General features: G+C 55.8%; 1 protein-coding gene across 1 annotated transcript; it reads right to left on the minus strand.

Annotated features, from left to right (window-relative positions):
* Positions 1 to 3,600: 3,600 nt before the first annotated feature.
* On the minus strand, positions 3,601 to 27,636 carry PUF60 (poly(U) binding splicing factor 60). Its single transcript, XM_039710847.1, has 12 exons — positions 27,542 to 27,636; positions 21,222 to 21,317; positions 19,354 to 19,443; positions 18,367 to 18,417; positions 14,128 to 14,289; positions 12,986 to 13,078; positions 10,785 to 10,998; positions 10,200 to 10,390; positions 7,337 to 7,472; positions 5,824 to 6,059; positions 3,771 to 4,119; positions 3,601 to 3,667 (listed from the first exon to the last, which is right to left on the minus strand). The coding sequence occupies exons 1-11, from the start codon at positions 27,566 to 27,568 to the stop codon at positions 3,820 to 3,822; spliced, it is 1,596 nt and encodes a 531-aa protein (XP_039566781.1). The 5' UTR covers positions 27,569 to 27,636; the 3' UTR covers positions 3,601 to 3,667; positions 3,771 to 3,819.
* Positions 27,637 to 27,834: the final 198 nt, after the last annotated feature.

A 27,834-nucleotide genomic window follows, 5' to 3' on the forward strand; every position in this document is an offset into this window, starting at 1 on the left:
AGAGGGCAACATGAGGCTGGGAGTTTGGGTTAAAAGGAAGCTGCGCATTCTAAAAGCTTGAGAGAGAAACCCCAGGGTGGTACGGCTGTGGAAACTCTGTCCCTTTATTCAAATCAAGTTTCAAGACTGCTTTGTGGGCACTTGGCTTTTCATAGTGTGGCTTTTCCTCACATGAGGGAGGTGCTGGGGAGATCTTAAAGTCTGACAGGCAAAAATGATAAAAAGATGTAAAAGAATTTACACAGGGCAATAAATGTGGCTCAAAGCAGTGCAGAATAAGATGAAGGGGAACTCCAGTGGGGTTTGTGACAAAGCCTGTAACACAGAAGGAGCAGCGCCTGCCAAAAGCGGAAGTCATCTGGAATACTGGCGACCTCAGTGAAAATGACCTCCAGATGACTTCTTAAGAATTCTCCAGAAAAATAAAAGAATTCTCGGAGAGAGGCGGAGCCATGCCCCTTATTTACAGGAAATGTGCTGGTTTTGTATTAGCTAAGAAGACCATTTTAATAAATATTTATAATTACAGTGGATAAAAGTGGCAAAGTCCCCCTGAGCTGCAGGACCAGGAGAGATCTGCTGTGAGTCTGAGCTGATAAAGAAAGAAAGATGAAAAGTAAAATGGAGAAATGGGGACAGAGGCAGCACCACACATTTATGATGAAAAAACTGTTTCGCTCAGGAAACTTTTTTCTTTCAAATCAGGGATTTTCCCTCCTTACCCGCTCATCTCCTGGAGGTGCAGTTCGGGAAGTGTCCACAGGAGGGCAGCAGTGAGAGCGGGGAATCAGCGGCACTGCGCATGCGCCACCCCCAGCTGCAGTTCCGGGTGCCACCAGCAGGCGGCAGCACGAGCTGCTGGCGCTGCCGAGCGCCCGCCCCATCCCGGCCCCGGGGGCTCTGCAATGGTTTGGGATGGAGCGACCTTAAAGCCCGTGCGGTGCCAGCCCTGCCATGGGCAGGGACATCTTCCCCCTTGAATTGCGGAAAAGGAAATCTACTCTACAACTTTTGCAAAAGTCGTAATGCCGCTATGTTTATATAGTTCTGGTCGCATGTGGGGATCACTCCCATCAAAAAGACGTGTACCTCTGGGAACTCCAGATCCCTTTATCTTTCTTACTAATCCGTATGCATGGGATTTCACAACAGGTTCATAAATATTCATTTTACTGATTTCACGTTACACTTGCAGCTAGTTTTTTATCAGAAAATACAGAAAGAACTCCTGGGTCATTCTGTGCTGTTTCCTGCATCCTCTCCATCTGTTTCAGAGTTCAAGGAGCCCTTCCTTATCTCTGACCTTTAGCTGAAGCAGGTTCTTAGAGCATTGGTTTTTTGCAAGAACAAGCAGTCATACCAAACAGCTATGTTTGCACACTACAGTCTTAATTCAAAGATGTACATTTCACCTAAATCAAAATGGATTTCTGCTCTGGAAAATTTCCACTCTGCCTCACCTGGGCCAGGCTGCTCCAGGCCTGTCCCAACCTGGCCTTGGACCCTTCAAGGGATGAGGCAGCCACAGCTTTGTTATAGATGTGTAATATGATGACTGACTCTCACAATTAAGGGATTAATATTGTGTGAGTTTTAAGAGAAGTTTTGTTGATGTACACTCATGTTAGTTTCTTGTTTGGGCACTCTCTGTTCTCCTCACAGTCCTCTTTGCCTTCCCCTCTACTGTTGCCACAGGACAGGTTTGGATATCAAGGGGTCAAGGACATGTGGAGGGAGAGCGTGTACCTGTGCCCCTTGCATGGGGCAGTTGGGAATAGGAGAAGCCTGTTACTGGGGAGGCATGGCATGGCAACATCCCACCTCCAATCAGATTGCAAGAAGGTTTCCACCAATGCACAGCAAGGAAGAGTCAACTGGGACACTTTGGGAGGGGTCAGAGATTTATAAGGAAAGTTTTTGAGTATATATGACAGCTTATGAATGTGTATTTGGCTGATTCAACACCAGGGGTATTGGCAGCCAGAGCTGCCATTTTGTGGATGAGCCACTGTCCATTGCCAGCTGCTGCAGACACAGCATCCCCAAATCCCAGTTGCTGCAGACACAGCATCCCACATCCCTGCATCCCCAAATCCCTGCATCCCAAACTCCAGCTGTTGCAGACACAGCATCCCACATCCCCAAATCCCCAAATCCCAAATCCCTGCATCCCAAATCCCATGCCAAACTGGGTCAGGGCGCCGGCTGTGGAGCCCATCCTGCTGCCTGTGCTCCAGGCTGAGCCATTCCAGCCCCGGGAGTCTCCCAGCCCTGCTGCAGGACATGCCCAGGCCTGGCAGCACCACCCAGAGCCAGGGTTTTCCCTCCCTTGGAATTCCCTGAGCCATTCCAGCCCCGGGAGTCTCCCAGCCCTGCTGCAGGACATGCCCAGGCCTGGCAGCACCACCCAGAGCCAGGGTTTTCCCTCCCTCGGAATTCCCTGATCCTGGACATCCTCCTGCTCAGATCTGCATCTTAATTAACAGGATCATTTCCTCCAGCCTCCTGCGGGATCCCAGCCCTCTGGAATTCCTGAGCACGGGCTCAGCTCAGTTCCTCGGGATCAGGGCTCCCTCCCAGCACCCCCAGTTCCCACAGGAGCCTCCAGGGGTGAATCCCCCTCCCCAAATTCCCCCCTGGCTCCATCCGAAGCCCCGGGGCCATCCTGGAGGGAGCCAAACTGGGCTGAGGAGGTGCCAAACTGGGTCAGGGAGAGCCAGGCCCAGGCTGAGAGGTGCCAAACTGGGCCGAGGAGGGGCCAAACCGGGCTGAGGAGGGGCCAAACCGGGCTGAGGAGGTTCCAGTGCAGTGCCAGCCCTGTGCCAGCCCAGGCTGAGGCGGTGGCAGCCCTGTCACACACACACACACAAGTGACACCGGCTTTGTTTGCTTTTTTATCTCAACTCTCCAGAGCCCAGATCCCTGTGCCTGCCCTGGAATGTCCTGGAATGTCCTTTACACAAAAGCCCTGGGAGGCAGAGGGGGCAGGGCCGGTCCCCAGAGGAGAGCTGGGCTGATTCCCTGGATCTGAGCTTGGCCAGTTCCTTGGAACAGAGCCGGGTCAATTCCTTGGAACAGAGCTGGGCTGATTCCTTGGATCTGAGCTGGGCCAGTTCCTTGGAACAGAGCTGGGCTGATTCCCTGGATCTGAGCTTGGCCAGTTCCTTGGAACAGAGCCGGGTCAATTCCTTGGAACAGAGCTGGGCTGATTTTCTGCATCCCAGCTTGGCCAGTCCCTTGGAACACAGCTGGACCATTTCCCTGGATCTGAGCTTGGACAAGCCCTGGGACCAGAGCTGGGCCAATTCCCTGGATCTCAGCTCAACCAGATGAGCCCTGGGATCACAGATAGACCAATGCCCAGAAGCCAAGCCCAGCCAAGCCCTGGGATCAGCGCCGGGCCCATCCCCAGACCCAGCCTAGTCCCAGATCAAGGCCCTGGGATCAGGCCCGGGATCAGCCCCAGACCCAGCCTAGTCCCATATCCAGGCCCTGGGATCAGCCCCAGATCCAGGCCCTGGGATGAGAGCTGGGATCAGTCAGGCTCATCCCCAGATCCAGGCCCTGGGATCAGAGCTGGGATCAGAACCAGGCCCATCTCCAGATCCAGGCCCTGGGATCAGAGCCAGGCCCATCCCCAGATCCAGGCCCTGGGAGCAGCCCCAGACCCAGCCCAGTCCCAGATCCAGGCCCTGGGATCAGAGCCAGGCCCATCCCCAGATCCAGGCCCTGGGATCAGAGTTGGGATCAGAGCTGGGCTCATCCCCAGATCCAGGCCCTGGGAGCAGCCCCAGCCCCAGGCCAGCCCCGGGGTGCAGTTCATGCTGAGAGGTCGCTGTTGTCGAACCTCTCCTGGTCGTAGACCTCGGCCACCACCTTCCTGCCCGCAAACCAGCGCCCGTTGAGCGCCTGGATGGCCTTGTGAGTCTCTGAGGCCATGGAGAACTCCACGAAGATCTTGACGATGATCTCGGCGTCCTCCTCCTCGCCCTGCTTCTCCTGGTAGATGATGACCCTGTTCACAGCCCCGAACTTGCCGCACTCCTCCGTCACCTCTCCCTCCAGGTCGTCGTCGATGTCCTTGGGATCCACCATGTTCCGCAGCACCATCACCGTGGACTGCAGGGAGGGAGCAGGGAATGAGCGCCTGGGGGCACGCAGGGAACACCCCAAACCCCAAACCCCACTGCAGGCACGCCCCAGGGGCTGCTGGCTCAGGCTCTCAGGGATGATTGCTGAGTTTCGTTTGCTGCCTGGCAACCCGGCAAAGGAGGAATGATGAGGAGGACTTCATCTTATTAGAAGGCTAATTAATTACTTGATTATACTACATTTCAACTGAATCTGCCAAGCACTCGCTCTGCACTCATCTTGTGACTGTCCAGACACACACTCTTGGCCCTGATAGGCCAAGGGAACAAAACACCATCACTCTGGGCAAAAAATCCCAATATTGCATTCTACTCTGGCACAACACAAGCACAGCAAATGGCAAGAACTGTTTTTCCTCTCTCTGATGTTCAGGGAATGTGAAACTCAGAAATATTCTTGGGAAGCATTGTGCCTTGCTTTGCTCTGTGAAAAGTGGTAACAAGTTTCCAGGCCGGTGTGGTGCTGGCTGTTAGGGGCTGGCCCCTGGATCAGAATTCCCCTGGATCAGAATTCCTGTGGATCAGGGAATGTTCTGTGCCATTTCCTGGGATACATCCTGGAATCACAAGGAGCCTTGGGCACCTCTCTCATTTTCCCTGTGCTGCTGCCAGCCAGGTGTGCCACTGTCATGTTTTCTGGAAAAATCCCTTCGCCAGGATTTCTCTCCTGGGAAGCCTCAGAGAAAAATCTAAACAATTATAATCTGATTTGCTTCTGCTGTGTTTTGCTGCTTTGGAATGTGGTAGGTGCTTACTTCATTGGTTTCATGTGAATTTTTTTTTACTTAACGGCCAATCATGGTCAAACCATGCTGAGATTCTGGGGACAGTCACGAGATTTCATTAGTGTCTTTCTATTTTTCTGTCTGTATCCTTTCTGTATCATTTAGTACAGTTTGGTTTAGTATTCTTTAGTAATTTAATATCATTAAATAATCAATTAGCCTTCCAAGAACATGGAGTCAGATTCATCATTTTCCTTGCCTTTGACAGGGAAACCTGAAAATACCACACAGGTATTTTTGGCTTTTCCTCAACAATTCCTCAATTCTGTCACAATTCTCTTTGTGTTCCCTTCCTGCCCTCCCAGTAAAGCTGAAGGTTTTGGGTTTTTTTGGGTATTAATTTTTTTTTAACCTTAAATGAGACTATTTAGCTCTGCTCAGCTTTTGCCAAGCCAGGCTGTCCCACGGATTGAGGTGGTTTTGTGGCTGCTGGGACAGGAGCTCCAAGGTGTGCTTAACTTCAGGCACCCCTGGGAAAAGAGGGAGCCCTCAACCCTTGGGGAATGCTGCCAGCATTATCCCTTTTAGCAAATGGCGAAGAAATACTGTAGGTTCCCTGTCAAAGCTCAGGAAATCTGTCAGGAGACTCCAGCAAAGGAACAAACTGGACATGGCCAGGCAAGACCACCAAGTCCCCTCCAACAGCCCCCACAAAAATCCATGAATGTTCTAATGTTCTTTTTCTCATTCTTGTCCTCTTCCTCACTGCAATTCCCACCTCAGGGAGTCACAGAATCAGTCAAGGTGGGCAAAGACCTCCAGGACCATGGAGTCCAACCCAGTGCCCACCTTGTCACCCATTCTGGGGGCTCCTCTGGCTGTGGGTGCCCCTGAGCCCCTGCCCTGCAGAGCCCAGCCTGGCACACAGCTGTGCCCTGCTCTCTCACCTCCTGCTTGCGCAGCAGCTTCTGCATGACCATGTGGCGGGCGCTGCTGCCCGAGATGCTCATGTGCTCCTGCTCGCTCAGCATCTCGGGCCGCTCCGACTCCTGGAACACCTCCTCCTCCTCCTTCTCCTTCTTCACCTCCACCAGCCCCAGCGCCGGGGGGCTGGCCAGGATGGGGTTCACCACCCCCACCTGCGGGATGGTCACCGGGATGGGCGGCCGGGCGGGGGTCACACCTGGGAGAGCACGGGGACAGCATGGTCAGTGACAGCTGGGCAGCTGGGAAACCCAGGCCATGGTCAGTGACACCTGGGCAGTGGTCAGTGACAGCTGGGCAATGGGCAGTGACAGCTGGGCAGTGGTCAGTGACACTTTGGAAACATTCAGTGATATCCAGGCTATGGTCAGTGACACCTGGGCAGTGGTCAGTGACATGTGGACAGTGGTCAGTAACACTTTGGAAACATTGAGTGGTACCCAGGCCATGGTCAGTGACACCTGGGCAGTGGTCAGTGGCACCTGGGCAATGGGCAGTGACAGCTGGGAAACATTCAGTGGTACCCAGGCCATGGTCAGTGACAGCTGGGCAATGGGCAGTGACACCTGGGCAGTGGTCAGTGACAGCTGGGAAACATTCAGTGGTACCCAGGCCATGGTCAGTGACAGCTGGGCAATGGGCAGTGACAGCTGGGCAGTGGTCAGTAACACTTTGGAAACATTGAGTGGTACCCAGGCCATGGTCAGTGACACCTGGGCAGTGGTCAGTGGCACCTGGGCAATGGGCAGTGACAGCTGGGAAACATTCAGTGGTACCCAGGCCATGGTCAGTGACAGCTGGGCAATGGGCAGTGACAGCTGGGCAGTGGTCAGTAACACTTTGGAAACATTGAGTGGTACCCAGGCCATGGTCAGTGACACCTGGGCAGTGGTCAGTGACAGCTGGGCAGTGGTGACACCTGGGCAATGGGCAGTGACAGCTGGACAGTGATCCGTGACAGCTGGGCAGTGGTCAGTGGCAGCTGGGCAGTGGGAAGTGACACTTTGGAAACATTCAGTGGTACCCAGGCCAGGTCAGTGACACCTGTGCCAGTTATCCAGCTTTCCCCCATGCCAGGTGTTCCTGCCGGGAACCCACGGCCGGTCCCATCTGTTGGACACCAAAATCAATCCACAGAACACCCAAGCTCGTGCCCAGGCAGGGCCAGGAGCAGGATTCCGGGCACAGAGTCCCGTCTGTGGGACAGGGACACGGGTGACAAGGGGCAGAGCACACACAGGTGACAGGAGGAGAAGCACACAGGTGACAAGAGCACACACACATGACAGAAGGAAGGGGGCACGTGGGCCAAGAAGAAGGGACACACAGAGGTGACAGGGAAGAGGGGACACACAGAGGTGCCTGCAGGAAGTGACATGGGGGCCAGCAATAGGGGGGACACACACAGGTGACAGAAGAGGACACACACAGGTGCCTGCAGACAGGGGACACAGGTGCCAGGAGGAGGGGACCCACCTGTGATGACACCAGGGGCCTGTGCAGCCATCACGGCCTGGGGCAGAGCCCCCAGGGGCTGGGCCAGGGTCAGGGCAGGGGACACGAGCCCCGGGGTTGCCAGCGTGCCCAGCACTGCAGCTCCTGCCACGGCTTCCTGCAGGACACACAGAAAAGCTGGGGTCACCCCTGTCCCTGCAGAGCAGCCAGCCAGGCTCAGCTGTCCCACTCCTGGCAAATTCCCAATATTCCCATCCCCAGGAGCTCCCAGTGCTGCTTGGGAAGGCAGAGGTGTCACCCAGCCCAGCAGGGAAACAGAAACTCTGAAGCACCTTGGAAGGAAAACCTCCTGGAACTCAAATCCCAAGGAACACCCTGACTCCAGGCGCCCACAACTCCAACAACATCCAGGAGGAACATCCAGCTGAGCAGTGAGCACTTCCATGGAAGTACTGAAATAATGTGCCTAAAACACACTCCAGGATCCCAGTGGTTTTTGGCTGTTGTTGCTTTCCAGGTTTAATTGCTCACACCCTTCTCTCCCTTTTATTCCCAGGGCTCCTGTAACCTCTGGTGAGCCAGAGCAGATCCCAAGGTTTGTCCCTCCATCCCAGATGTCAGTGGATCTGTGACTGCTGTGATATCCCAACTCTCCTCCACATAAATGCCCAAGCTCTGGAATTCAGCCCATCCCATCAGGGCTCCCAACTTTCTATCCCAACTCTCCTCCACATAAATGCCCAAGCTCTGGGATCCAGCCCATCCCATCAGGACTCTGCTCCCAGTGCCCACAAGGCCACTCCTATCAAAGGGGAAAGGGAAAGTGCTGGAACACATCCTCGTGTCTCACCTGAGCTGTCCCTGTCCCTCCCGAGCCGTCCCCATGTTTCACCTGTGCATCACCTGAGCTGTCCCTGTGTCTCACCTGAGCTGTCCCTGTGTCTCCCTTGAGCTGTCCCTGTGTCTCCCTTGAGCTGTCCCTGTGTCTCCCTTGAGCTGTCCCTGTGTCTCGTGAGCTGTCCCTGTCCCTCCCAAGCCGTCCCCATGTTTCACCTGTGTCTCCCTTGAGCTGTCCCTGTCTCCCTTGAGATGTCCCTGTGTCTCATCTGAGCTGTCCCTGTGTCTCACCTGTTCCACCCCCGTGTCTCCCCCTGTTCCACCCCCCATCTCACCGGTTCTACCCCCATGTGTCACCTGTGTCTCCCCCTGTTCCACCCCCATGTCTCATCTGTGTCTCCCCCTGTTCCACCCCCGTGTCTCCCCTGTTCCACCCCCGTGTTTCCCCTGTTCCACCCCACGTCTCACCTGTCCCTCCCCTGTTCCATCCCTGTGTCTCACCTGTGTCTCCCCCTGTTCCATCCCCATCTCTCCCCTGTGTCTCACCTGTCCCTCCCCTGTTCCACCCCCGTGTCTCCCCTGTGCCTCCCCCGTCTCACCTGTGCCTGCCCCGTGTCTCACCTGAGCCGTGATCTTGGCGGTGGCACTCCCCCTGTTCCATCCCCATCTCTCCCCTGTGTCTCACCTGTCCCTCCCCTGTTCCACCCCCGTGTCTCCCCTGTTCCACCCCCGTGTTTCCCCTGTTCCACCCCACGTCTCACCTGTCCCTCCCCTGTTCCATCCCTGTGTCTCACCTGTGTCTCCCCCTGTTCCATCCCCATCTCTCCCCTGTGTCTCACCTGTCCCTCCCCTGTTCCACCCCCGTGTCTCCCCTGTTCCACCCCCGTGTTTCCCCTGTTCCACCCCACGTCTCACCTGTCCCTCCCCTGTTCCATCCCTGTGTCTCACCTGTGTCTCCCCCTGTTCCATCCCCATCTCTCCCCTGTGTCTCACCTGTCCCTCCCCTGTTCCACCCCCGTGTCTCCCCTGTTCCACCCCCGTGTTTCCCCTGTTCCACCCCACGTCTCACCTGTCCCTCCCCTGTTCCATCCCTGTGTCTCACCTGTGTCTCCCCCTGTTCCATCCCCATCTCTCCCCTGTGTCTCACCTGTCCCTCCCCTGTTCCACCCCCGTGTCTCCCCTGTTCCACCCCCGTGTTTCCCCTGTTCCACCCCACGTCTCACCTGTCCCTCCCCTGTTCCATCCCTGTGTCTCACCTGTGTCTCCCCCTGTTCCATCCCCATCTCTCCCCTGTGTCTCACCTGTCCCTCCCCTGTTCCACCCCCGTGTCTCCCCTGTTCCACCCCCGTGTTTCCCCTGTTCCACCCCACGTCTCACCTGTCCCTCCCCTGTTCCATCCCTGTGTCTCACCTGTGTCTCCCCCTGTTCCATCCCCATCTCTCCCCTGTGTCTCACCTGTCCCTCCCCTGTTCCACCCCCGTGTCTCCCCTGTTCCACCCCCGTGTTTCCCCTGTTCCACCCCACGTCTCACCTGTCCCTCCCCTGTTCCATCCCTGTGTCTCACCTGTGTCTCCCCCTGTTCCATCCCCATCTCTCCCCTGTGTCTCACCTGTCCCTCCCCTGTTCCACCCCCGTGTCTCCCCTGTTCCACCCCCGTGTTTCCCCTGTTCCACCCCACGTCTCACCTGTCCCTCCCCTGTTCCATCCCTGTGTCTCACCTGTGTCTCCCCCTGTTCCATCCCCATCTCTCCCCTGTGTCTCACCTGTCCCTCCCCTGTTCCACCCCCGTGTCTCCCCTGTTCCACCCCCGTGTTTCCCCTGTTCCACCCCACGTCTCACCTGTCTCCCCCTGTTCCACCCCCGTGTCTCCCCTGTTCCACCCCATGTCTCACCTGTCCCTCCCCTGTTCCATCCCCACGTCTCACCTGTGTTTCCCCCTGTTCCATCCCCATCTCTCCCCTGTGTCTCACCTGTCCCTCCCCTGTTTCACCCCCGTGTCTCCCCTGTGCCTCCCCCCTGTCTCACCTGTGCCTGCCCCGTGTCTCACCTGAGCCGTGATCTTGGCGGTGGCAGCAGCAGCAGCCACAGCAGCTGCAGGGGGGAGCCCTCCAGGTGTGGCCGGGGTCAGGAGTGGCATCGGGGGCGTCACGGCCTTGCCCACCCGCAGGTACTGACCCCCCAGGTCAAAGAGGTTCATGGAGGACACGGCGTCCTGGGAGGACTGCGCCTTCTCATACTCTGCAGGAGGAGATCATCCACCAATGAGCCTTCTGTTGTTCAATCACGGAACTATGGAATGGTTTGGGTGGGAAGGGACCTCAAACACCTTCCAGTCCTGCTCCCTGCCATGGGCAGGGCCACCTTCCTCTGTCCCAGGTTGCTCCAAGCCTGTTCAACCTGCCTTGGGCACTGCCAGGGCTGGGGCACCCACAGCTCCTCTGGGCGCCCTGTGCCAGCACCTCACTCCCTCACAACCACCATAAATTACATTTCTAAATCCCACCCTGACCCGCTCCAAATCTATTCCTACCCCCTAACAAATCCCCTCACTAGGGTGGGAAGCCCAGCCCCGAGGCCAGCCCCAGGAGCAGAGCACCCTGCCCCTGCCCTGCCCAGCTCCAGCCGGCTGTACCAATGAAGCCGTAGCCTTTGTGCTTCCCTGTCGTGGGGTCCCTGGCCAGGGTGCAGGATTTGATCTTCCCAAAGGCCTCGAACACGCTCTTGATGTCGTCGTCGGACAGGTCCTGGTGCACTGAGGCCACGTAGATGCGGTTGAAGGCCCGGGCCTCCTCTGCCAGCTGGTCAATGATGGGCTGAGCCTGCCCGATGTTGCTGGGCCTCCCCACCTGCAGGGACAGGCATGGAATGGGCTTGGGAAGGGCCTGGAGTACCAGGAGTGTTACAGGTGCCTCCTCCAGCCAGGGCTCACAAGCTTTTGGAGGCTGTATCACATCCAAGATAGCTCAGCTACCTTTGGGGGCATAAAAATCAGCAGGATGGCTTCTGCTGCAGTGTTGGAAACAAAAAGGTTTCATAGAAGGCAAAAAAACAAACAAAAAACTGATCCAGGTGCAAGGGGTTCTTGCTCCTGGTAAAACACCTCACAAAAGCCATTAGTTTCTTTGTTCTCTTCTTTTTTTCTAGTAAATTGTCCAGGTGGGACTTTTTGACTCCTGTCCAATTAGCTATCCTTATGTTTGAGGTGAAGTTTCCAAGGTCCTCTGAGGTGGCTTTTCACCTAATTGAGGAGAGAAACTTCTGGGCTTCTTTCCTTTTTAAGGGGACCAAGGACAGCTTTGTCACTCTGTCAACAGAGGGCACATTCCTAAACAGGAGTACTGAGGGAGCTGGGAAGGGGCTTGGAAAAGAGGCTCTGGAGAACCAGGAGTGCTGAGGGAGCTGGAAGGAGCTCAGCCTGGAGGAAAGGAGGCTCTGGAGAACCAGGAGTGCTGAGGGAGCTGGGAAGGGGCTCAGCCTGGAGAAAAGGAGGCTCTGGAGAACCAGGAGTGCTGAGGGAGCTGGAAGGAGCTCAGCCTGGAGGAAAGGAGGCTCAGGGGGACCTTGTGGCTCTGCACAACTCCTGACAGGAGGGGAGGGCTCAGCTCCCAGGGAACAGGGACAGGACACAGGGAAATAGTCTCCAGCTGTGCCAGGGGAGGTTCAGCTGGACATCAGGAGGAATCTCTTCAAGGAAGGACATTCAGGCACTGGAATGAGCTGCCCCAGGAGGTGCTGGAGTCCTGGGAGACATCAAAGGAATGCCTGGATGTGGCACTCAGTCTAGCTGACAGGGTGGGATGGTGACAGGCTGGACCTGTGGGCTGGGATGGATTTTCCCATGTGAACAGCTCCATTATTCTGTGGTATGGACAGGAGAAAAAAGGCAAAGCTGCTTATTTTGTGCAAAGCACAGCACAGCTCAGAGGGAACAGGTCCAGGAACAGCCTGCACTGACAGGGTCCTGGGCTCTGCTCCCTCCTCCATGACCTGCCAAACTTCCAGGGACTCAGAAGCATTCTGCAAGCAATTCACAGCATTCCCACCTCTTTCCTAAACCCCCTGGGCCGTGGCACTCTGCACACACTCAGGGCGTGTCAGAGACACCATGAAAAATATAAATAATCACCTTTGCTTTGCTTCAAAAGAATTCCATGTGTGGGTGGGAAAACCTGACTGCAGTCTTTGGAGCCAGTCTCAGGTGGGATTTGCAGGCCAGGGGTTTCTCCTCGGAGAGGAAGGACCCAGAGCCACTGTGTGCCCCATGTTGGACATCAAGGTCCACCAGGGAACAGTCTTTAGGCCACAGCACAGCTCAGAGGGAACAGGTCCTGGAACAGCACTGACAAGGAACTGGGCTCTGCTCCCTCCTCCATGACCTGCCAAACTTCCAGGGACTCAGAAGCATTCTGCAAGCAATTCACAGCATTCCCACCTCTTTCCTAAACCCCCTGGGCCGTGGCACTCTGCACACACTCAGGGCGTGTCAGAGACACCATGAAAAATATAAATAATCACCTTTGCTTTGCTTCAAAAGAATTCCATGTGTGGGTGGGAAAACCTGACTGCAGTCTTTGGAGCCAGTCTCAGGTGGGATTTGCAGGCCAGGGGTTTCTCCTCGGAGAGGAGGGACCCAGAGCCACTGTGTGTCCCATGTTGGACATCAAGGTCCATCAGGGAACAGTCTTTAGGCTCCTTCCCCCATCACAGTGCTGTGGGGAGCATTTCCAGGTCCATCAGGGACCATCACAGTGCTGTGGGGAACATTTCCAGGCGTGGAACCGTTACTGCCAGGCAAAGAGAAGCAGGAATTTCCAGAGCAGGCGTGTTACTCACCTTGATGTTCCTGCCCCCCAGCATGACAGAATTCATCTGCTCCAGGGCCAGCTGGGCGGCCTCAGGAACCTCGTACTCCACAAAGGCAAAGCCCTGGGATGGGAGAAGACACCTGTCAGTCATTCCAGCTGTGCCAAGCTTTCCCATGGACCCACAGGTGAAGTTGATTCCCACCTCACTGATTCCTGCTCGTGGCCCTAGAAGGTTCCTTAGAGAAGCATTTTATTATGGCAGAAAGGGCCCTGCAGAGGTTCCCCCAAGGATTTCTGATTCTGGAGCCTCCTGGACTCTGAGGCCCTGCAGCAAAGCCCCACCTAACTAAGGGCTGCTGCCTTGTCAGCACTTCCAGAGCTTCAGGTTGGACACCAGGAGGAATTTCTTCACTGAAAGGGTGGTCAGGCATTGGAAGGGGCTGTCCAAGGAGGTGTGGAGTCCTTGCCCCTGGAGATGCCCAAGGAATGACTGAATGTGGCACTCAGTGCTCTGGGTGCTCTCTTCCAACCTCAACAATTCTGATTCTGTGCACTTCCCCCCACACATCCCTCGCTCCCACCACAGAATCCTGCCCTAAGCAGATCAGGGAGCTGCAAACACTCAGCCCCAGTGCTAAAAGGAGCCTGTTCTTCACAGGGATAGAGGCCCTTTCCTCTCCTGGCTGCATCTGGAAAGCCTTGAAGAGAGGAGGATGTTCCTTGAGGGCTGGGAATCACAGAATCACAGAAAGGTTTGGGTTGTAGGGACCTTAGAGCCCATCCAGCCCCACACCTTCCACTACACCAGGTTGCTCCAAACCCCATCCAGCCTGACCTTGGACATTTTCAGGGATGGGACAGCCAGAGATTCTCTGGGCAACCTGTGCCAGGGCCTCACCACCCTCACGGGGAAGAATTCCTTCCGGAATTCTGCAAAGCTATTTTGTGTTGTGAAAGAAACGTCCTTGCAGAAGACCCCTCATCACTGGGCCATCAGCACCACCAGCTCTCGCTGCCCCTGAGGAATTCCAGCCCTTCCCAGGACAGTTCACCTGATTTTTGCCAGACTGAAGCAATTCCAGAATGGTTTGTGGTGGGACGGGACCCTAAAGCCCACCCAGGACCTTACAGCAGGCAGGCAACCTCCCGCTCCCAGCAGCCCCATCCCACCTTGTGCTTCATGGTGACGGAGTCCCAGGACATGTCGATGCTCTTGATGGGCCCGAAGGGGGCGAAGGCCTGGCGGATGGTGTCCTCGCCCAGCTCGTAGTAGATGGAGCCCACGTAGACCCGGCACATGATGGCGAGCGCGCGCTGCCTCTGGGCCGCCATCTGTAGCGAGACAAGGACTGGCCGGTCAGCGCCGGGCTGGCCGTGGCCACCGGGGCCTCCTCCCCCTGCTGCTTCCCTCCCGGGAGCCAGCCCCGCCGGCAGCTCTGGCACAGCCTGGGTCAGAAGGATTTCCCTGCTCGCTGCACAGGCCGCTGGAGCGGATCCGCCCGGCTCGGCGCCGGATAAAGTCCGGCTCGTCGCTTCGGCCCCTCCGGCCTGATCTCATCTCCAGCCACGCCTGCAGCAGGAGGGAATCCCTTCTCTCTAGGGCGGCTTCCCCCTCCAGGCAGCACAGGGCTCAGCTCTCTGGGCACTGGGAGAACCCCTCCCGCTCCCCCCCAGGAGCAGAGATCCATCGGCACGCCCGCCCCCGCCCGGCCTCCCCGGCAGCGAAGGGGCTGCAGCTGGGAACCTCCCCCCTCCCTCCGGCACCAGAGCCTCCCCCTGCCCCCGGCAGTCCGAGATCCAGTACTGGGCACCACTTCCACAGCTCAACAGCAAAGCCAAAACCACTCCCATGGCCCAGTGGGACTCCTGGGAAGCGTGTGGTGCCAGTACTCATCCCTGCCTGGCGGCACTGGCTGTACTGGGGCAGCCCCAACACAAGGGTGCTGCTCCTGCTATGGTGTCCTAAGTCTGCCTGGAAAGCTGCTTTCAAGACAAATCCAGCCATTCCTCACAGGAGGGACCCCAAAAGCAGAGCACAGTGTGTCCTTCGTGTCTGTCACCCCCAGAGCAGCTCTGGAGCTGCTGAGGGACGTGGCCCTGGAGATGCGGCCACACCTCGGGGCTCTGGAGGAGTCACTGCCTGCATGTGAGGGGATGGCTCTGGGGCAGGTGGGACACACCTGGGGCAGGAAGAGGCTGGTGCAGCAGCAGCAGGTGATGCCTCTGGCCCTGCCCAGCACCACAGCAGGGAGCTCTGAGCACCCCCTTCCCTCCCTAGCACCCCCAGGGCACAGGGGCTGCAACCAGGACCTTCGGGAGATGATTTCTGGGGTGCCCTAAGGAGCAGAGGAGCTCTGTCTGCCAAACCTGGGGACCCCTGGGGCAGAGGGAAAGCACTCAGGGCCTCCTCAAGGCTGATTTTTGGGGTGCCCTAATGAGCACAGGAGCTCTGCCTGGGGATGCTGCAGCCCAAAAGGAGGGAGAGCTCATCTGTGACAGGCACAGCAGCAGGGACACAGCCTGCACCCGAGGGACTCCTGCTCCTGTCTAGGACTGGCCACGGGAAGAAACAACCTGGGAGGGTTTGACTCCTGCCACTCCACACAGGACACTGCAAACAGGGACAGCTCTCACCCCAGACTGTCCCTGAGGAGGCCACATTAGACCCCAACTGCTGCTCCTGAGGTGACCTTAAACCCCAGCTGCTGCTCCTCAGGTGACATCAAGCCCTGGACTCTGCCCCTAAGGTGACATCCAGCCCCAGACTCTGATCCTGTGGTGACATTGAGCCCAAACTACTGCTCCTGAGGTGACACCGAGCCCCAAATGCTGCTCCTGAGGTGACATCAAGCCTCCAACGTTGCTCCTGAGGTGACATTAAACCCCAACTGTTGCTCCTGAGGTGACATTCAGCCCAGACTGCCCCTGAGGTGACATCCAGCCCCAGCTGCTTCCCCTGAGGTGACATCCAGCTCGCCCCCTGCCTGGCTAAGGATTTCCCAGCACGGCTGGGCCACGGCTCTCTTTACTCTGCAGGCTGTGACCAGCAGGACTATGGCACGTGCACATGCAGGACAGAGGCTGGCTGCTCTCCCAGGTGCTCCAGCGCTCTCCCAGCTTTGGTGCAGGAAAGCCCCTCAGGCTGCAGCATATCTGTTCAGGGGCTCAGAGCCACCACCAGTGTCACCCTGGGTGTCCCAGGGAGACGCCTCTCCCGAAGAAACCCCCACCTTGCCCTGCCACAGGACTCTAAAGGAGAGGTGAGGGAGTGAGGAGGATTTTCAGGCAGCAGAATTCCTTGCTGCAAAGGGTGGTCAGGCACTGGAAGAGGCTGCCCAGGGAGGTGTGGTGTCCCCATCCCTGGAGGTGTCCAGGGAACACCTGGACTGGGCTGGTGACAGGGTGGGCATCAGGCACAGCTTGGACTCCATGACCTTTCCCAGCCTTGATGAGCCTGAGATTTTGGGCTTGCAGGAGGCAGAGCTGAGATGGGCTGTGCTGACTGTGGGTCACCAACAGGAGATCTGGGTGGGAGCTGTGCCCTGGGCACCTGAGCTCGGCACAGCTCGGTGTCAGGGCCTCCTGCCTGGACAGCTCACTGCTCTCAGCAGCGCCCAGGCTGGTTTCACTGCTCCCTGTGCCTCTTTCTCCTCCTGTAACATGGAAATCACCTGAAGCCTCAGCCAGGCAGCAGCTCCCACCTGCAGCTGTGAAAGGACTGGGAGGTTATTTTAAGGACAGGCCAAAACCCCACCTTGGGGTGCTCCTGTAATCAAAGCAGGTGATGCACAACCCTCACCACAAGCATCGGTCATGACACAGGGGATGGTGAGGGGACGTGGGAATCTTGCACTGTGACACTGAGGACTGAGCCCATGGGAAGCTCTAACTCAGGCCGTGAAACCCAGAGCTCAGGGAGCTCAGGCTGTGCTGCCTCCACAAAGGAACTGAGGAACACTGGCAACAGGAAAAGCGCTGGACAGGGGCTGTTTGCTCTTTGTGCACTCTGAGCGGGCTCTGGAATGAAGCACCTGCCAGGAATGGGATATCCTGACTGCTCTAAACTGCTCCTGGGCCATGTCCACCTGTGACCCCTGAGGGAGGAATGGCTGAGGAAAAGGGGTCACAGCCCGGTGCCCTGGGGGTCCACAAGCCAATAAAACTTTCCTGTGCCACCAACTCAGCTGTGCCCAGCTGGGGAGAACGAGCCAGAAACAATTTAGGCCAAATTGCGCCTGACTGCTCTAAACTGCACCAGGCTCCTGCTCCTGGGCCGTGCCCACCTGTGACCCCTGAGGGAGGAATGGCTGAGGAAAAGGGGTCACAGCCCGGTGCCCTGGGGGTCCACAAGCCAATAAAACTTTCCTGTGCCACCAACTCAGCTGTGCCCAGCTGGGGAGAACGAGCCAGAAACAATTTAGGCCAAATTGCTGGAGTTCCACTGTCAGGCAGCAGCTCCAGGGATGGGGGGAGTTCCTGGGCATGAGGACACCATCTCTGCCAAGTCCACACCAAGACGGCTGCTCTGTTCCACTCCAAACTTACCCCTGCCCCAGAACACTCATTCTGGCTCCCCACTGACACACCACCCACTGCCAAAGGAGGGAGACTGGGCACTTCACCTCAGTGCCCTTTTTCTTGGAGTTCAAACCTCCGCCCGTGTTTGACACCAGGCACAAATCTCATATTCCAGCAAGACGGAGAGGTATTTACAAACGTGCAAAAGAATTTACAGGTGAACCTTTGGGTGCAGAGAGGAGTCACAGGACACCTCGTCCAGCACGTCTTGGAAAAAGGAGGGGATGGCTCGTGCCAAGTCATTCGGCTCTTTGTGGCCTCTGATCAGAAGGGGCACAAAGGCTCACGCAAGTTCTCTGATCAGTCCTGCAGCTCCGTCCCTTCCATCCTGCTTTTGCTGCACCCCCAACGTGCCATACTGCCCTGGTCTGGAGCGTGCACAGTAAAGAGAGTCTGAGCCTGGGCTGCACCATGTTCTGCCAAGCTCCGGCACCCCAGCCCTCCCCAGCACCGGCCGGCTCTGGGTGCTGGGAGGTCGTTCCACAAGAAGTCGCCCCTTGGTGAGTTACCTTGGCCGTTAGTTTTAGGTCGGGACCTCAGAACTGTAGCATCCCTAGAAATGCAGCTCCCACAATTTCACGGGTGTGTTCAGAACTGGTGGAAATCTAAAGCTGTCTTTGCCCCCGAGTGGCAGTGTCCCCGCAGACTGCACAGCCTGGGGTCTTCTCGGGGCAGTGACACCTCGCTCTGCTCCTGGGCGTGTCCAGTACAGGTGGGGATGTGGGAGGGCTGCGCTGGGCGCGGACAAGAGCATTGGCACCACTACGAACGTCCCCACGCTAGGCCCTGACTAAGACAAGTGCCCCAGAAGAAGTGAATATGTCTATTGACCGATTGTAAAGGTGAGAGAGGATCTCCAAAGCCCATTGTCACTGCTGCCATCTGAAAGACAGTAAAGACAGAGTTCAGTCTGTTGGAGCTGAGCATACTACGGCTGTTTGTACAAACTCAAGCAGAGCGGCGGCGCAGGGGCACCTGCGAGAGGCCTCTCCTTCCTCGGCCCTCACTGCCTGGTCCCCAGGAGTGTCCGGCGCCAGGACCCTGCCGAGTCCGGTCCCACCAGGCCAGGGTGGGGTTGTGCTGCTGCCGCTGCCTCGGGAAGCAGGGTGGGATCCCAGGGGGGACTCAAGGCAAGAGTAACCTCTGCGACCACTGTCGGTGATTCACCCCCAGCATTTAAAAGGAGCCCCTCCACTAGAGCAGACCCTCAGAACCAGGCACAGCCCCAAACGGCCTCAGCTGCCGGGCAGGGGGAGCACATCCAGGGGCATTCCTCAGGCAAAGCCCTCGTTTTGGGCTTCCTGACTTTGAGAAAAAGGCACTGAGACATGTTCCAGAAACCTCTGAAGGAGGGGAGGTCAAACCCCAGTTAAGGGCTCTCCCCAGTACGGGCATTCCAGTACAAGCAGGAACGGCCAACAGAACTTCTCCAAAATTGAGAGCACCTGGGTGCAGGGGAGGGAAACGGGGCAGCACTGGGACATGGGGACACAGGGACCACCCCTCAGGCAGAGGAGATGGTGACAGGACACGTTCCCAGGATCCCTTCTGCCTTCACCACCTCAAACATGGCTCAGCAGCAAAGCCCACGGCAAAGTCTTTGGCTTCTTGTTTGTCAAGAAGGGACGTCCAACAGGACTGGAACTGTTAACCATTTCCTCTCGGAACAAGAGAGATCTGCGGGCAATTTGTGAGGTTAGTCAGGGTGCCTGGGTGAGCTGCAGGCTCAGGGCTGTGCTCTGGCTCCGAGGGCCCTGAGAACTCCACCGTGTCGGGGGGAGCACGAGGCAGAGGGAGCGGCTCGCAGGGGGCTCTCACCTGGAGGTTGGTGAGCTGCTGCTGCTGGTGGGCGATGGTTTGTTTCACCAGCACGCTCTTGATGCTCTGCTCCATCGCGTACTTCTTGGCCTGGAAGGAAAACAGGGGCTGTAGGGGCAGCAGAGCACGGCGGGGCAGGGAACGACGCCTCCACAGCTCCCAGAACATTCCAGATCCACGCCTAAGCACCAGGTCACTGCCCCCAGCTCCCCAGCACCTCGAGGCCCCGGGACACAGAGGATGTGGTGAGGGGCAGCGCAGGGCAGCAGCATGCACCGGGAGCTCGGCGTTCCCCTCTTCCAGCCCACCTCAGCCCCTTACCTGCAGGGCCGGGGCAGGGCACGGCCTCCTCCAGTCCTGTCCTCTCAGAGAGCGTCTGCACAGACAGGTGCTACGGGAGGGAAGGGGCTCCACCTCCCTCCTCCCATGGGCACCCAGGCTGGGCTCTGCCCGCTCAGCACACCTGGCCTGCTCTGGATCTGCTCCCTAAACGTCCCAGCTCTATCTTGGCTCTGCTCTCAAAACACACCAGCTCTTCTCTCTGCTCCCCAAACGCCCCAGCTCACCTCTGGCTCTGCTCTCTAAATGCCCCAGCTCTTCTCTCTGCTCCCCAAACGCCCCAGCTCTTTTCCCTCATCCCCAAATGCCCAGCTCACCTCTGGCTCTGCTCCTTAAATGCCCCAGCTCTTCTCTCTGCTCCCCAAATGCCCCAGCTCTTTTCTCTGCTCCCCAAATACCCCAGCTCACCTCTGGCTCTGCTCCTTAAATGCCCCAGCTCTTCTCTCTGCTCCCCAAATGCCCCAGCTCACCTCTGGCCCTGCCTGCCCACAAGAGGCTCCCTTGGGGTTTCTCTCAGTCCTCCCTAAATCTGGCAAAGCAGAGACTCTGGGGTGCCAGCACGGAGGCTCAGTGCCAAGGCAAACCTCATCCCCACGCCTGTGCCAGTCCCCAGGACACACTCAGCACCCCCTTGCATCTGCTCCCAAAACACACCAGCTCTTCTCTCTGCTCCCCAAATGCCCCAGCTCACCTCTGGTTCTACACCAAAATACACCAGCTCTTCTCTCTGCTCCCCAAATGCCCCAGCTCACCTCTGGCCCTGCCTGCCCACACAAGGCTCCCTTGGGGTTTCTCTCAGTCCTCCCCAAATGTGGCAAAGCAGAGACTCTGGGGTGCCAGCACGGAGGCTCAGTGCCAAGGCAAACACGTGTGCCAGTCCCCAGGACACACTCAGCCCCCCCTGGCACCTGGGCTCCGTGGCTGTGTTTGGGAGCTGCCAGGGAATGGGAGGATCTAACCCAGGGATGTGAGGGCTGTGCTTTGGAAACCTGGAAAGGGACAAGGGGGCTTGCATGTGGCTCCAGAGGGAATGAGGCTGGGAGCCACCACCCCACAGAGAGGACAGCTGGGACAGCCACACGGAGCCTCCCGAGCACAGAGCTCTGTGTCCCTGCCATCCCGAGGATATTCTGGGATGTGTCCCAGTCTGGGTGGGGACAGTGACAGGCCAGCTGCAGCAGATCCCAATTTCAGCCTCCCTGGAGCTCCTCAGTGACTTTGTGGCACCCACACCCCAGCTCAGAATTCCCATCTGAATCAGGATGCCATTTTTCTGAACTGATTGACTTTTTAAATCAAACCCACTCTCACCCACACCAACAGCAATTCCCCACCAAGCTCCCAAAAGTGCCCATGAACTCTAAACCAAACCAAGTAATTCCTGGGCCCAGATGTGACTGTGGGACCCTCCAGCATGGCCACGACCCCAGAGATCTGGTGGTGAGTTCCCTTTGGCCCCACCAGTGACAGAGGCTCATTGAACCACACCACCACCCCGCAAAGAGCAAATTCCCACCAGCTGTACTCACTTTCTGGAGAGCTTCCTGCTGCTCTGGGGTGAGAGGGGGCAGCCCCAGCTTTGCTGCCGTGCTTTGCCCGTTCTCCATCTTAATGGACTCCGTACCCTAAGGAAAGAGAAGATGCTCAGGGAAAGCTGTTCCCACAGGAGTGAGCTGCCTTCCTGCCCAGAAAATCAAAGCACTTCACGTCGGAACATGAGAGCTGGCTAAAAACCCTTCCCAAAGCCAGCTGTATGTCAGGAAAAACAGGTCATATTCCACCATTCCCTGTGGGAAGAGCCATCCCAGCAACTGTACAAGCCAAGAGATTGTTGGACACTCACAGAACTCTCTAGACACGTTTTCTGTGAACAGAGAATCAGACAATCCGCAGTCCTGGCTCACATCATCTCCATCCCCTCAACAGATCACTGTCCAATGCCCCCCATCAATGTTCTCCTCCCTGCTCCCTCCCAGCACTGCTGACCCAGCTTTCCCAAGCTCTCATTTTAAAACCTTCTCTGAAACTTTCCCAAATCACAGAATCATGGAATGTTTTGGAGGGATCCCTAAGGCTCACACAGTCCCACCCCCTGCCATGGGCAGGGACACCTTCCACTACCCCAGGCTGCTCCAAGCCCTGTCCAACCTGGCCTGGAACACTTCCAGGGAACACCACAGCTCCTCTGGCACTCACTGCCAGGGCCTCTCCTCACAGGGAAGGATTTCTCCCCAGTATCCATGTGACCCTGTCCTCTGGCAGTGGGAAGCCATTCCCCTCCGTGCTGTCAGTCCAAGCCCTGGTCTAAAGTCCCTCTCCAGCTCTGTGGAACTATGGTTCCAGCACAGCAATCCCACTGCTGGAAATGCGGATCCCACTGCTGGAACAATTACTCCAGCATGCTGATCCCACTGCTGGGATTGGGATTCCAGCATGGTGATCCCATTGCTGGGACCAGGATTCCAGCATGGTGATCCCACTGCTGGACCATGGATCCCACTGCTGGGACAATGGATCCCACTGCTGGGACAATGGATCCCACTGCTGGGACCAGGGATCCCACTGCTGGGACAATGGATCCCACTGCTGGGACAATGGATCCCACTGCTGGGACCAGGGATCCCACTGCTGGGACCAGGGATCCCACTGCTGGGACCATGGATCCCACTGCTGGAAACATGGATCCCACTGCTGGAAACATGGATCCCACTGCTGGGACCATGACTGACTCCAGCACAGCAATCCCACTGCTGGGACTGGGATTCCAGCACAGCAATCCTACTGCTGGGACCATGGATCCCCCTGCTGGGACCATGGATCCCACTGCTGGGACAATTACTGGCTCCAGCATGCTGATCCCACTGCTGGATCATGACTCCAGCATGCTGATCCCACTGCTGGATCATGACTCCAGCATGCTGATCCCACTGCTGGAACCATGACTCCTGCATGCTGATCCCACTGCTGGATCATGACTCCAGCACAGCGATCCCACTGCTGGATCATGACTCCTGCATGCTGATCCCACTGCTGGAACATGACTCCAGGATGCTGATCCCACTGCTGGACCATGACTCCTGCATGCTGGTCCCACTGCTGGGACCACAACTGACTCCAGCAATTCAGCAGCCCGGGGCTGGCACTGCTGGGACCACGATTCCAGCCTGATCCAGTGCTGGGACCCCCAGCTCATCCCCCACAGGAGGACCTGGCCCTGCCTTTGGTGCTCGTGTGGGTTCTGGCAGCACCATCCATCAAAACAGAGCTGGTTCCTTCTCTCAACTCCACATTTCCCACCAACCACCCCACAACCAGCAGGGACAAACCCCAGCCTGTGGTCCTGGACAGTCTCCTGAGGGAAATCTTTGTTCTGAGTAAAAGTAGCATGGAAAAACCTCTGTTCAGAGCAGGAGCCAAGACCAAAAGCAAAGCCTCCCCAGGACTGTCACAGAATCATGGAATGGTTTGGGTTGGAGGGACTCTAAGGTTTATCCCATTCCACCCCCTGCCATGGCAGGGACTGCAGTTATGATATTTTATGAAAAATCCTCTGCTAGGATTTTTCCTGTCCAGAGGAGCTGAGAGCCTCAGGAGAGAAATGGAAACAATAACTGTGTGCTGCTGTGGAATGCAACAAGAGCATCTTTCATTAGTCCATGTGGATTGTTTTTAATTGATAACCAATCACAGCCACCTGTGCCGAGGCTGTGAGGGGTCACGAGATTTTGTTATGCATTCTATTCTATTCTATTCTATTCTATTCTATTCTATTCTATTCTATTCTATTCCTTTCTATTCCTTTCTATTCTATTCTATGTCTTTGTAGCCTTCTGATCCTTCCTCTCTCTCTGTTCTTTTTGTATAGTTTTAATGTAATATCTTAATATATAACATAATAAATCAGCCTTCTGAAGAAAATAGAGTCAAACCTCGTGTCCTCACACATGGGAGGATCACCTTTACAGTGACCACGTCCCCAAACGCCATCCCCCCCACAAACACAAGCCAGAAATGCTCATCTGTTTCTAACAGAAGGCTCCCTCATCTCCAAGATTCATTTTGACTGTGGGATATCCAATAAATTAATTTAAAAAATCCTTCTTGTCCTTTCCCACCTGGCTGAAGCCCTCTTTGTCACCAGCTGTCCCTGTCCCCTCCCGTGTCTCTGCCACTGGACACCCAGAGCTCTCCCCAGCCAACTTCCAAGTCCACAAACCCTTCTCCCACTGCTGCTCCCATCTCCCTCAGCTTTGAAAACTCAATTATTGCAATTTAGGAGCTCTGAGATGTGGGAGGAAAACAGAGTGAAGGGCTGCCAAGTGTAACTATTCAAAATAAAAAAGCCAGGAGCCCAACCTGTTGTGATTGTTCCAAACCCAGCCCATCGCATGGCTGAACTTAACATAATTTACATGTCTGGGCTCATTAACAGGCACAGCTTCCCAAAACTGCTCTGGAACAGAGAGCTGCTCCAGCACAGAGAGCAAAGCTGAGACTGGAAGCACCCAGGCAGCGCTGGCTCCAGCTCTCTGCCCCCACACATCGCCCTGGGAAGAACCCACAGACCCAGGGTGATCTCTGCTGGCCACGGGCACGGCTCCAGCAGGAATTCCTGACCATGTACCCCTCACCATGGATTGTTCCCTAGGGAACATCACCACATTGCCACATCCCTCAACAGCCAGAAGTGAGGAAAGTGGGAGACGAACTCGAGAAAAGGCAGTAGAGGAAGCAGAACAGGAGCTCCTTTGGGAAGAAATAAATGGGAAGTGGATTCCTGCTGCTGTTCTGGCATCTGAGCACGGCTGGGCCCTTTCAGGGGGTTTGAACTCCAGGAGTTCAGAAACATTCCTGGAAATTTGTTACAGGGCTGAGAACTTCTCTGAGTACAAGCACACAGAAAGGACAGAATCCCGTTTATTTGGGAACCACGAGCAGCAAATCACAGGGAGATTCAAGGAGCCACAAGTGCAGAAAGGAAGGATGAAGCACAGGGCCAGGGCACTGGCTCCATCCCTGCTCCACCTGCCTGCCAGCGTGAACAGGAGTTCAGGGAGCCCCTTCACACTGCCCCCAGCACAGGCTGGAACACAGCCTGGGCAGCACAGAATGCCACGATCACGGGGCTGGAAAAGATTCCAGGATCAGGGAGCCCAGCCTGGGCCTGATCCCCACCTCTCACCACTGCAGGTCTGAGCACAGGGATGAGCACAGGGAGTGACTCCTGGGATCACACAATTCCTACTGGGATCAGCAGCAGGCTCTGGAACCAGAGCCATTCCTCAGAGAAATCCTCTATTTTCCATGACAACAACAGTAAACAAACCCCATGTCAAAACCGCATATTTTATGACTGGCTTTTCACAAATATTAAGATGAATGTTATATGTGTTATGCTAGAAAGTTATGCTGCATTCATTTTCTCAAGTAGCGTGGTAAATATAGTTTTAGGTTATAACATAATGCTAAAATAGAAACCATGTACGTGAAACAAACCCCATGTCAAAAATGCATATTTTATGACTGGCTTTTCACAAACATTAAGATGAACGTTATATGTGTTATGCTAGAAAGTTATGCTGCATTCATTTTCTCAAGTAGCGTGGTAAATATAGTTTTAGGTTATAACATAATGCTAAAATAGAAACCATGTACGTGGGATGTTTTTTTGAAGAAAGGAATGAGGTACTCCCACTGAGACAGCAGCCACAGCACACCTGAATCCTTCAGAGCAAAAGCATTTATTGCCCCATTGTCAGAACAAACTAACTTCTTCCCTGAAGATCCATCAGGATTCAGAGGAAGAAGGTGGCACTGACCAGACACAATCCTGTGTTTGAATGGAATTCATGCATCATGGATGAGATGTATGAATATGCAACAGCTGTTGCTTTTAAGGGTTAATCCTCTGTTAATGTTAATTTTTTTGGGCTTATTTTGCCCAGAAAAGGTACCCAGACTGTCCATAACTCTTTGTTTTTATTGTCTGGTATTGTCCTAAATCCTAATTGTCCAAACTGTTACTAATTATATTGCTGTCTTTACAACCATTTTTTTACTATTAAGTTTAAAAAAAAATTAAAACCAAGTGACTGGTGTTTTTCACAAAAACCAACAGCCCCCCCACCCCGGAATTCTGGAATTCCTGCTCTCCCACGCCTGCAGCCACCCAGCACAGGTCTGAAACCTCCCAGAGCCCGCAAAGAACCCCGGAAAACAAAGTCCAGGGGGATTCGGGAACGGGAGCCCAAAGAGAAGAGGTTAAACAGGAGAATTTGGGAAACCCAGCCCAGCACAGAGCATTTAAACAGGAGAATTTGGGAAAAAGGAGCACAAAAAGAAGCGTTTAAGGCCCTGCATTTAGGAAACCTGACCCACCAATGAGCATTTAAACAGGAGAATTTAGGAATGGGAGCCCAAAAAGCAGCATTTAAACAGGAGAATATGGGAAACCCAGCCCAGCACAGAGCATTTAAACAGGAGAATTTGGGAAGCTGCATTCATTTTCTCAAGTAGCGTGGTAAATATAGTTTTAGGTTATAACATAATGCTAAAATAGAAACCATGTACGTGGGATGTTTTTTTAAAGAAAGGAATGAGGTACTCCCACTGAGACAGCAGCCACAGCACACCTGAATCCTTCAGAGCAAAAGCATTTATTGCCCCATTGTCAGAACAAACTAACTTCTTCCCTGAAGATCCATCAGGATTCAGAGGAAGAAGGTGGCACTGACCAGACACAATCCTGTGTTTGAATTCATGCATCATGGATGAGATGTATGAATATGCAACAGCTGTTGCTTTTAAGGGTTAATCCTCTGTTAATGTTAATTTTTTGGGCTTATTTTGCCCAGAAAAGGTACCCAGACTGTCCATAACTCTTTGTTTTTATTGTCTGGTATTGTCCTAAATCCTAATTGTCCAAACTGTTACTAATTATATTGCTGTCTTTACAACCATTTTTTTACTATTAAATTTTAAAAAAAATTAAAACCAAGTGACTGGTGTTTTTCACAAAAACCAACAGCCCCCCCACCCCGGAATTCTGGAATTCCTGCTCTCCCACACCTGCAGCCACCCAGCACAGGGCTGAAACATCCCAGAGCCCGCAAAGAACCCCGGAAAACAAAGTCCAGGGGGATTCGGGAACGGGAGCCCAAAGAGAAGAGGTTAAACAGGAGAATTTGGGAAACCCAGCCCAGCACAGAGCATTTAAACAGGAGAATTTGGGAATAAGGAGCACAAAAAGAAGCGTTTAAGGCCCTGCATTTAGGAAACCTGACCCACCAATGAGCATTTAAACAGGAGAATTTAGGAATGGGAGCCCAAAAAGCAGCATTTAAACAGGAGAATATGGGAAACCCAGCCCAGCACAGAGCATTTAAACAGGAGAATTTGGGAAAGGGAGCCCAAAGAGAAGCGTTTAAAGCCCTGGGTTCGGTAACAGAACACAAAAAGAAGCGTTTAAGGCCCTGGATTTTGGAGCAGGAACACAAAAATAAGCGTTTATAGCCATGGATTCGGGACCAGGACTCAAAAATAAGCGTTTAAAGCCCTGGGTTCGGGACCAGCAGCCCAGCACCGGCGGCCCGGCCGTGCCCGCTCCCCGCAGAGCCCGGACAGCCACGGCGGGCCGGCAGCCCGGGAGGCCGCGGGGCAGCACCGACACCTTCCCCTCACGGAGACAGGCCGCGAGCGGAGCCCGCAGGCCGGAGAGACCCGGCGGGAAGCGGCGCCGTGCCCTCAGAGCCGCCACCCCTCCCCGAGGGCCCAGCCCGGGCGGTATCCCGCGGCCCTGGAGCCAGCCCAGCCCGGCCTAGCCCGGCCCCGCCGCCCCTCGCCCCCTCACCAGCGCCATCGTCGTTGTCGCCGCCATCTTGTCCTCCCCGTCCGCAGCACGCGGCTCTCGCGAGAGCTCCGCGCGCGGGAAACGGCGGGCGGGCCCGCGCGGGAGAGGAAGTCTCGCGAGAGCGCGGGAGGGCGTCACGTGACGCCGGCGGGCGGCAAGATGGCGCCGCCCAGGCGCCGCTGGTGCCGGAGAGGTGAGAGGTGAAACTTGGTGTGAATCCGGGGGAAAAAAAGGGGCTCCGGTGCGGCTGCTGCGGCCCTCAGCGCCGCTGGGGGTGGGGCTGGGGCTGGGCC

The sequence above is a fragment of the Passer montanus genome, unplaced genomic scaffold (genome assembly GCF_014805655.1).
Source record: "Passer montanus isolate IOZ18808 unplaced genomic scaffold, ASM1480565v1 scaffold233, whole genome shotgun sequence".
Taxonomy (NCBI): domain Eukaryota; kingdom Metazoa; phylum Chordata; class Aves; order Passeriformes; family Passeridae; genus Passer; species Passer montanus.